At 40.5% G+C, this 10,412-nt stretch overlaps 1 protein-coding gene across 3 annotated transcripts; it reads left to right on the top strand.

The window, feature by feature from the left end:
- Nucleotides 1–1,400: 1,400 nt before the first annotated feature.
- LOC109704757 (class E basic helix-loop-helix protein 22-like) lies at nt 1,401–3,606 on the top strand. 3 transcript variants are annotated; one of them, XM_020225533.1, is made up of 4 exons: nt 1,401–1,684; nt 1,844–1,954; nt 3,109–3,181; nt 3,288–3,606. In XM_020225533.1, coding segments are annotated over exons 1-4 (348 nt in total). In that variant the 5' UTR covers nt 1,401–1,521; the 3' UTR covers nt 3,289–3,606. The 3 variants fall into 3 exon arrangements, 2 of the variants coding, with proteins under 2 accessions (XP_020081122.1, XP_020081121.1); XR_002214476.1 differs by having other exon boundaries at nt 1,403–1,684; nt 3,109–3,420; nt 3,500–3,606; XM_020225532.1 differs by having other exon boundaries at nt 1,403–1,684; nt 3,109–3,504.
- The last annotated feature ends 6,806 nt before the right edge of the window (nt 3,607–10,412 follow it).

A 10,412-nucleotide genomic window follows, 5' to 3' on the forward strand; every position in this document is an offset into this window, starting at 1 on the left:
GAGTATTCCCGATTTCCCAGAGTTACAAAATATGGTAACTGATAAGAATTCCACTGTAGACGTTCCTGAGAAGAGCTTCGTAGTGCCCGATCCAGAGGGGATCTATGTAAACCCTAATGCAGCCGAAGAGGACGATGTGGTGCCTATTGAATTGGATGGTTTATTATACGATGGGGACCAGAAGCTTCCAGAAATTATCGACTCTTTCTGGGAGCAATTTCTTGCAACTAGTCCTTTACTAGGCGACTCGGAGGAGGTTGAGTCGAGCGCACAGAACATGGAGCATCTCACAGAACAGATGGGGCTTCTTTCATCTGACCCCAGAGTTTGATTTCCTTTTTCGCATGTATAACTATATAAATTTGCAATCGCTGCGAAGATAATGCGGAGTACCCTGGATTTAGGATTTGTGGTATCATGGAGAGTTTTGGGGCTTACTGTGAGCTTGCGATGGCTGCTATTATATTAGAAGATTTTAATCTTCCACTTCTTACTCGTGGTCGTTTTGACAGATATCTTACTTTTGTCTTGAGTGATCTCTTTAAATGAAATCAGCGATATGTCTAGATATATATATATATATGTATGTGAAATTGCATCCATCTTCCTTTAGTGCTCATTGTGAAGTAATGAAAATTATCATGTCATGCTGCTCTGCATAACTCTTGCCGTCAGATTCTGTTAGCTGAAATTGTAAAATTTCGGATTGGCACTTGCGGTCGCCAAGATTCTGGTTCTCTATGTTTTGTTGTAACTGCTGTCCCAAAGTTGCTCGCGAGTTACGTGAAGTTGACATTGCTCGCGAGGCAAGTGATGTTGCGAGTTGTTACTCAAGCTGTACCGAAAGTCCAGTGGCTTACGAGAAAGATAGTGTGAGACTCAAAATGAGGCAGAGAGTTTCATCCCATGGTCTAAACAACTATTCTCGGGAGCTCGAGAATCTTGGCACTTCGCCTCCAAAACCAAGAGAACCAAACTCGCTGATATCTGATTTCGAAAACTCAATTCTCTGTTAGAATCCTTTTTGGGTAATTTCTTGTACCATAATCTTCAAAAAAAGATATTACTTGTACCATAAATGGAACCCATTGTTTGTTGTATTAAATATGCAAAAATAGCTATTGTTTGTACGTCTTTCTGATTAAATTTCCACTGCACAATCTGGTATTGCAGGCGAATTGTACAAACCTAGTAAATTTCACAATCAATAAATGTATAAATATAAATGTTTCCGTTCTGTTTAAAAGCGAAACTAAGCTTTAGGAATATTATATTTCTGGAATGCAAAGAATAAGGGCCTGTTTCGTAGATTTTGAAAAGTCGAGGATCGAATTGACATGGCATCACGCAAGTACGCAACATCGTAAATTCGTAACTTCCCTACAGCCGCATCGTGATTCGCTGACGTTCGATGGAAACAGGGAGAGCCGTTAGATCGAGGCCGAACACTTTGGTGAGGGTTCTTCCGTTCCGTCGTGGGCCGTTCTCACGCTTCCTCGTCATATATAATACTGTAGGCGAATGAGCTCTCCGGCGAGGTCATCGGCGTCGGCGGCGAGCGCGGGCCCCGGGGGCGGCGGAAGCAACGCCGGAGCCGGAGACGACGGCGGCGGCAGTGGCTCCGCCTATCAGTTCCCCTCCGATCCCATCTCCGCCCTCGATCGCAAGGACGAAGCCCTCGCCGGTGAGCCCTAACACTATATCTCGACCCCTCCATTTAAATTCCTCGCTTTTTTTTTTTTTTTTTAGCCCCTCTTTTTCCTTTCAAAATCGCCTCCTTAGTATGAGTAGTATGAGGGTTTCAAATTTTGATTGTGTTGTGGGGTTTGGAGTGCAATTTCAGCGCTGAGATTGGAGGTAACGGCGGCGCTTCAGAAGGAGGTGAAGTCGTTGGATGAGGATAGTTGGATGTTCGCTGGCCCTCGCTCTCGAATCAACCTGATTTCAAAAACTGGTATTTTAAACCTAATTTTACACTCCTTGAATATATATATTTGGTTTGCACATTATTGGGGAAAATTAGATTGTAATGATGTGTTCAAAGTTATTCTTAGTTTTTTGGTAATCTATTCTCTTGCAGATGTTATATTCATTAATTGGTAGGGTGTGGTGGCTTTCCCTCCACAAATATAACTGGAGTTGATCTACGCATGATGTTACTAAATATTTGGCGGATTGGTTTACAATGGGACATCTTAATTCAGATGAGATGCCAATTCTTGTTGATAATGCTTGTTTGTCGAATCCTTTGTCCTAACAAAGTGTTTTGTGTGTTCGGATCTTGGCGCGTCTCAGTTGCTCTCGCAGTTTCGATCGATTTGTTTGCTCTGCAGAGAAAAAATCTATAGAATGGGGCAGTGGTTTTGTTGAGTCTTAACAAGTAGGGGAATAAATTACTATTGACCTCACTACATTATGACCGTTTAGATGTTATTGCTTTTAACTGTTACATGATGGAGAGGAGGGCTTCTTCTGTTTCTATATTCAGAAGTGGCAGATCCCCAATCATGCAATCAAAAAAAAATTCTTCTTGTGATCACCGTATTTAAGTTAGCTCATACTTGAACAATTCCCTGTCTTATTATGACTAATCGAAGCACAGGTATTTGAAGGCTGAGCAACTTTTCCAGCCAAACACTCGAGGATTCTTTTATACTACAATTTTTACCTATGAGTAATACTTTGACATGCTATGTCCACATAGTATCTTGTTTAGATAGCTTCACAAGCATAAACACATAGCTTAAGAATATCAAAATTCATTTGGCCCTTAGTTTTATGAGTAATAGTTTGACATGCTAGACTGATTTGTTATGTCTCATGGTGCCTTTTTACTGCTACGAAACTGATATCAGTATTACACAACATCCTTGTGAAGTCCTGTAACTTACTTTGATATCTAACAAAACATCGAGAGGGATTTTTCGAATGAAGAGAGTGAACAATCGACGATTCAGATTATTGTTAGTTAGTTCTCATCTGTTATCTTACTGTCGATATACAATATCTGAACATTGAATATCCATGTTGCATTTTTAAGTAACACCTCTTGTGTTATATTTTTTTTTTGATTTACCAATCAAGACAACTTTATGAATTATTGTTCAGGCGGGTACCAACTGAAACGAGCTGGAAGGCAGGGAGAGATGAACCAACAAGTGAAGCAAAAGAGAAATTTTTGGTAAGTTAAAATGCCGAATGATTTGCCACGGGGTGGTTCGGGTTTACGCCTAACATAGACGCAGTTTCTCATCTGTTCTTGTGCTTGTATGAATTGTCGCATGTAGATTTGCTACTTTACCTGTTGATTTTGCCGTTGAGTACGCATTAGCAAGTAATGAAACTGCGTGACTGAAAAATGTTTTGCTGAGATTCCCTGCCGAGTGTTGCATTACAAGGGCAACCACTATTTCAGTAGAGGTGAGACTAAGAATGCAGCTTTGTTTAACTTTGTTGATGATCTGTTTTGACAATTTGACCCAATTTTAATCTTTTTTAGGTGAATGCCGAGTTGAATACTAGCGTGTAGGAATACCCTTATACAGCCAAAAAAAATGTATAGATATTTGGAATTTGGATTAAAGTGTCTTAATTTTATTTCTTCAACGGATAAAGATTCATTCAATGATAGATAAAGATATAGACTTTTTTCCTTTTTTTTTTCTTTTTTCTGCTCCCTTTTTAGTTTGCCCTGAAATTTCTAAACTTATGCGTCAAGTGGGAAAAATCAAGGGCAGGGCAAACTTTAAATACCGGTCCTGTGATTCGCACTTTCCTTACTATAGTACTCTATGATTTAAAGTATATCAATTTAATACCCCGTGGTTTTATTTTTTTCTTTTCATCAACTCATCCGTTAACATTTCGTTAAATTATATACAAAAACTTCAGATAACTTACTTAAGTTTATCAAATATTTACTTTAGTACTTTTTAGTTTTAACTGTCACTGGTTTAATAAAAAAAAATAATGGAGGGAATAATAAAAAATAAAAGTAAAATTACAGGATATTAAATCGGTACATTTTAAATTACAGAATACTAAAGTGAGAAAGTGCGAAATCACAAAAGTGGTAGTTAAAGTTTTTCCAAAAATCAATTCTTCCACCTCAGGTAGTCAGCCATCCTGATCAATCACTAGATTAAACCAGTTTGCAACCACTGTGTTAAATATTGTTTGATCAGGATATAGAGTATAGACCGAGAATTAATGATGTACAAATAAATTGTAGTACTGTTGAGTGTTGAGCTAATGCTCACACCATCTTTAATTATCCTACTCCATTATTTAAGTTATTACATAATTTTATTTTATTAGTAATTTATTTAAATTTTTATAAATATTATGATGGAAGAATTTATTTTTTTTATTTTTTTGTTTTTACTGGCACTAAAATTTTAGGTAATAATAAACTATTAGTTAGTATTTACTATGAGGCGCGAGTCCCGATTAACCCCGGACTTCGTTGTAGAGAGAGGTGGATCGCCGCACCGCTTTATTACTCGCCAGCTGTCGATCCAGCTGGATCCAGCTGCACTGCTGGACTCGAGGCGCTCCTCCTCCTTCCTCCTTCCTCCTTGTGCACCTGCAGGCGTTGTTGCCGGTGCCACTCCGCCCACCCTTTTCCCCTCCTCGATGTGCTCCCCTCCAATGAACTTTAAAAATGAGGCAATTTTTTTTTCCCAATTTTTTATTATTCATTATTTTATTTCAAAAATAATAATAATAACAACAACAACAACAACAACAACAACAACTCGGACGAGAAAACTAATATAAAAGATTTATATTAACAACGACGCAATATTCGAATCCACAACTAGAGGTGATGCCACAGCGCACGTTAGCCACACAAACGCGCGCACGTGGCTCTCGTCTCTCGCCACGTCGCAGCAGCAGCAGCAGCAGCAGCAGCAGCAGATAAAATTCCTCCGGTCGGTGAATCCTAAGAAGCGGCATTGTGCGAAAAAAGGAGAGAGAGGGGAGCGACCACTAGGGGAGAGGTCGTGGGAGAGGAGGTAGAGGACGAGGAAGCAGAGGAGGGTGAGGAGTGGGATGAGGTGGATGGATCGCTCCGCCCTCGAGCTCCATCGGATCGCCTTCTCCACCTTCACCTCCTCCGCCGCCGCCGCCGCCGACGACGACGATGCCGCTCCTCCGCCGCCATTGATCTGGAGCTTCGAGCTCGGGGATCCGATCGATTGGCGCTGCATCGGGGGCGGTGCTGTGCTATGCGGAGAGAATAGATGGGGAGAGAGAGAGAGAGAGAGAGAGAGAGAGGGAGAGCTTAATGTGTATGCGTACGTTTCCGTGTGAGTGTGTAGGTGGTGAGGAAAGGGTTTAAAATGGTAAGCGGATCCGGTTAGCAGTTCGGGGTGAGGGTTGCGGATGTTTCCAGAATCGAGATGATCCGAGTGACTTGCTCACGCACTTCGAATCAGTTATTTGGTGCCAGATTGGGGAATGTTGTTGCGACAAGCCGATAACACGACCTAAACACGGGAAAGGAGAGGGTTTGTTCTCACAACTAATAAAACTTTGGAATCCGACCACGTAACCCGGATCCGGATCCAGCCTATTATTCTGCCTTGGTGACTTTTAGTACAAGGGTTCGCGCGAGCCTACGATTTCTCAGTTGCATAAGTGCAATATGTAATACGAGTTTTTAGAATCTCAAGAGTCAAAAGTGAGAGGCCGCATGTTCATGCTTCATGCTTCATGCAGCTAGGGAAACTTAGAATGGAGACTCTCTGATCTCCCGCTTGTGAGAGTAGATGAGTATAGAATACATGATAAAAACATTTGGAGAGTGTTGAATTCTTTTTTTTGACCCAACGATTGGTATGGTCATAGAAGGCCATCATTTTCAATTTCTATTACAAATCTAATTAAAACATTCTCTAACCAAATATATATGCTCTTATAAGAAAGGCTTTGAGTGAAAAGCCAGACAATGGGATTTCCACATCTCCACGCCAAAGCGTTCGTTGCGTACAATAATGAAGCCAAAAAGGCCTCCCAAAGGAGGTATATATATATATATATGTGATTCATTAATGCTGCTTGGTTTGTGGGGGTCACCTTGTCAATACTCACATAAAGTTAAAAAAAAAAATTAAAAAAAAAAAGTTAGATTGAATCTGAATCTGCTTGGCAAATAGAGGGCACATGGTAGTCCCAAACTTTCCTTGGGAGTATTAGGATTTAGATACTTCATGTGAACACTAAAAACAACTAATTAGTGCAAGCATGGCCCTGATTTCTTAAAATGTCGCAAATGTGCTAGCAAAATCAGCATGACTTCTGTATTAAGTAAAAACATAATGATTTGTTGATACACACAAATATTGACTAATCAGCAATATCGGAGTAGGCCTTTTGAGTTATGCCCGATAAGATCAAGTACATTTCGAAATTTGATAAGGAGTAAATGCCACAAGAAAAAAAACCTCTTATGGATGTTGGACAGCTTGTTGCACCTTCCTTGGTTGGTGACATTAGTTATGTCACATATTCCTTATTTTTGCAAAGAAGACCTACTAATTTTGTTGATAACCTGGTGCCGACAAAGAAATCTACACTAATAAGAGCCTACTTTGGAGCTAAGAAAAATAAAATAAAGTGTATAAAAACTCTAGAATAGAACTAACAAAATACAGCATTACTCCAGATCATTTTGCTTTGAAGCTATTTCATTTGCTTTAATTTTCTTGTAAAGTTATTGATGGAGGTAGTAAGAACTAAGAAGAGAGAATTACAAAAAACAGAGCTACAATAATTTTTTTTTTGGCTTCAGTTTGTTTCACAATTATTCTTGTTCGGAAGTTCTCATCTTGCCCAAATCTACGTGAACCCAAAAATACAACATATTTGATGAAACTCACTCAATCTAAAAGCTTAATCCTATTAAATCTACGTTTGTTAGGATATATAAATTCTTTATTCTCTTATTAGTTATTTAATGTGAGATTATTCGCATATAAACTTTTAGCGGTTCCTGCATGGTATCAAAATAATATATTTAATTATTTCATGTCTTAAATCTATCAAAATAACTCAAGTTCATATACGACACGAAACTAAATTATCATAATTTTTTCTCCGGTAACAGCAATAAGTAAGATCTTATAGCCCTTGTTTGGTTGGGGGTTAAGGGGTGGAATAACCCCTTAACCTCCATTTTATCTCCAAACACTCTAAAAAATGGATGGGTTAGCTAACCCCACCTCAAATAAATTATTCCGGATTAACTAATCCCGCCTAACCCCACCAAACTCCAACCAAACACTATTTTTTATTCATAATAACCCACTATCTTTCTTATCACACATGCTCCAACCAATCATTATCCTTCTTTATCAATCATTATCTTTTTATCCCACCTACTCCAACCAAACACTAGTTTTCATTATTTTAGACTAACTCCAACCCCCAACCAAACACAAAAAAATTTTAACCCTACTTTAACCCTGAACTTAACTCTATTCCTGAAATAGCTACTTTTTCCTTAATCCCGAACCAAAAGGAGGCAAAAGGGTTGATTCAAATCTAACCCAACCCTTCACCTTGTGACGTAGCTCAGTTCAAACCTGTCTTGCTGGTTACTTAGATCGTCGCGACATGACTTAGTCGTGTTCAAACCAAATTGATTCGATTTGTCTACCAACTGGAAGCTTTTATTCCCCAAAATATTGTCCAATATTTCTAATTATTGCTTTTACAACAATTTTTTTAAAAAAATATTTAGAGAATTTGTTTAAGAAACATACTAATTTAAAACAGAGTTATGTTATGTACTTATGTTTAAACAATATACAAACTCACTTTAAAATGTTACGTTCCACTTCTGCTGTATCCCTGGTATATTTTCAGTGTCATTCATGATCATGGCAAATCGGGATCGTCCATTTAGATCGGACGGTCGAGATAAGCGAGCGCACGTTAGCACTGTCCCGCGAGCACACAAAGACCGTCCATTTAACTACCCAACGGTCGGAGCGGTTGACGGAGTTCCCAATCGCCGCGGTGCGGAACGTGGCGACCATCACGGACGCGCCGCTCCCCATTTTTAAACTATTTTTAATTTATTTTAATTTTGTTATCCTCTCCGATCACGGATTAGATTGCAACTTTGAACTTTTCTCTCACCCTTTTTTTTTTTTTTTTTTCTCTAAATCTCTCTCGTTCACGAGTAGTCGCGATGCCGAACGTTTTCCGGGCAAAGGAAAATGGCGAGGGCGCCATAATACCATCCTCGCGCCCGCGCCCGACCTACTAACCCTATTAACCCTAACCCTAATCTCGCCCCTCGACGATCCCTCCGGCGCAGGTCTCCTCAGATCCGCATTAGAGGGCGCTCTCGATCGGATCCTTGTCGATCTTCGCCATATCAAGCCCCAGATCGATCGCGATCGAGTCGAACCTTTCGTGTCCAATCCGTCAGCCCTAACCCTAACCCTAATCCGGAGATCCGGGGGAGATGAGCTGCGGCGGAGGAGAGGAGAGGAGGAGGCGGGGAGGGAAGGAGGAGGAGGCGGAGGCGAGGCGGAGGCGGCGGCGCAGCTGGACGACGAGCAGCTGGCGGAGCTCGGGAGATATTCGGTGCGTTCGATCGCAACAACGACGGAGCTTGACGCAGTGGAGCTGGGGTCCCTCCTCGATCGCTGGGCTGAAGCCAGCGCGGACCAGCTCGAGGCCTGATCCAGCGCGCGGACACGAACTCGAACGGCCTCGGGAGTTCTCGGAGTTCGTGGCCTTCGCGCCGAGCTCGTCCCGCGCGCTCGCCCTACACGGCAGGACAGCTGCGGCGCCTCTCGCATGTTCGACCGCGACGGCAACGGCTACATCACGCCGCGGAGCCTCGCCCACTCACATGCCAGGCTCGCCACGCCCTCACCGCATAGGAGCTCACGGGCATGATCAAGGAGGCGACACCGACGGTGATGGCGCATCAGCTTCCACGAGTTTCCCAGGCATCACTCTCCGCCGCCTTCGATAACTCCTGGGCCTGATTCCTTCTTCTTTCTACTGCGCCGCAGCTCTCTCTCTCTCTCTCTCTCTCTTCCTGGTTTTGTTCCATTGATCATTAGATAATTGGTCGAAAAAAAGAGAAATGGTGGTTGCTGCTTTTCTCGCCTTTCTTCTTTTTTTTTTTCTTTTTTTTTTTTTTTTTTTACTTTTTTGCTTTGTTTGTTTGTTTGTATATACTAGTATGAATGAGAAAGGGGGAGGAAGAAGGCATAATTTTCTTTCTTTCTTCTTCTTCCTCATTCTGGTATTGGAGAATTTGCATCTTTGGAGGTGATGGTTTGTTGGTTAATAAGATCGCATCAGTAATTTGTCTTTTAAGTTGTTTAAGTTTTGAGTAAGTGCATGTGAGATCTACTGTCTCAGATGTTGAATTCGGTCCGGTGATTTCACTTTTCTTCCGTGGAATGTTACTGTTGCATTCATTTTGTACGCCCCCGTGGTAATCTTTTTTCTTCTCTTTTTAACTGCAATACTAAATGTTGCTCTGTTCAGTAGTTGTTAAAGCAGAGAATATATATGGGTTTCTTTTTTTGTGCAAACAGTTGGAAAATCTCCTTTTTGCTGCTAATGTCAGAATAATTTTCAAACCTGCAAATTCGTTCGTCTAAGTAATCTGCTTTTTGGTCCCTTCAATGTTGTAAAAGTGATCAAACTTTGTTGCAATCATAATAATGTATGCTTCTTTGATCCGTGTTCTTTGTTGTTGTTGTATCCTTCTGGATGAAGAACTATCTATATATATATATATATATATATATATATATATGCTTCTGATGTTGAGAACAGGAAAATTTGTCTGGCGCTCGTATTTTTTCTGAAGTGAGATTGTGTACTCCTTTCAAGACCAAATTCAGATATACTGAATTGGTTTACAAGTTGGGGAGGATTGGAGACAATTTTTGATTCATAGTTAGTTCGATTGATTCTATCTAGATGAGTGTTAATTTTCCGTTTTTACCTTCAGAGCCATGATTTTTGTCCTACATTCTAGTCCACTAAGTTATAAGTTTCAACATCATCCCCAATTGAGCATTCATCTTCGTTTAAGAGAACCACAATTCGGTCTATATGTGAACAGCAACTTATGCCGATCTTATGCGGCTGCTATTTTCACATAATCCTGAGTAGTCACTCAACAACGACAGAGTAACCTGGGTCCAAAGCTACCTGGAACAATGTCAACTGCAACCAACGAAAAGGGGAAGCATATTTCTGAAGCCATTAATTTTTCAAAAGATGTTGTAAGAGCTGATATCTTGCACTCACTGTCTTTTTTTTCATCTTTTTATTCAAACATTTTGTCCTTCTCCAACGTAACTTCTTTCAAATCCTCTGACTTACACACTCCTGCTTCTTTCTTGTTTTTTTTTTTTTTTTTTTTC

The sequence above is a fragment of the Ananas comosus genome, unplaced genomic scaffold (assembly GCF_001540865.1).
Source record: "Ananas comosus cultivar F153 unplaced genomic scaffold, ASM154086v1, whole genome shotgun sequence".
NCBI lineage: Eukaryota > Viridiplantae > Streptophyta > Magnoliopsida > Poales > Bromeliaceae > Ananas > Ananas comosus.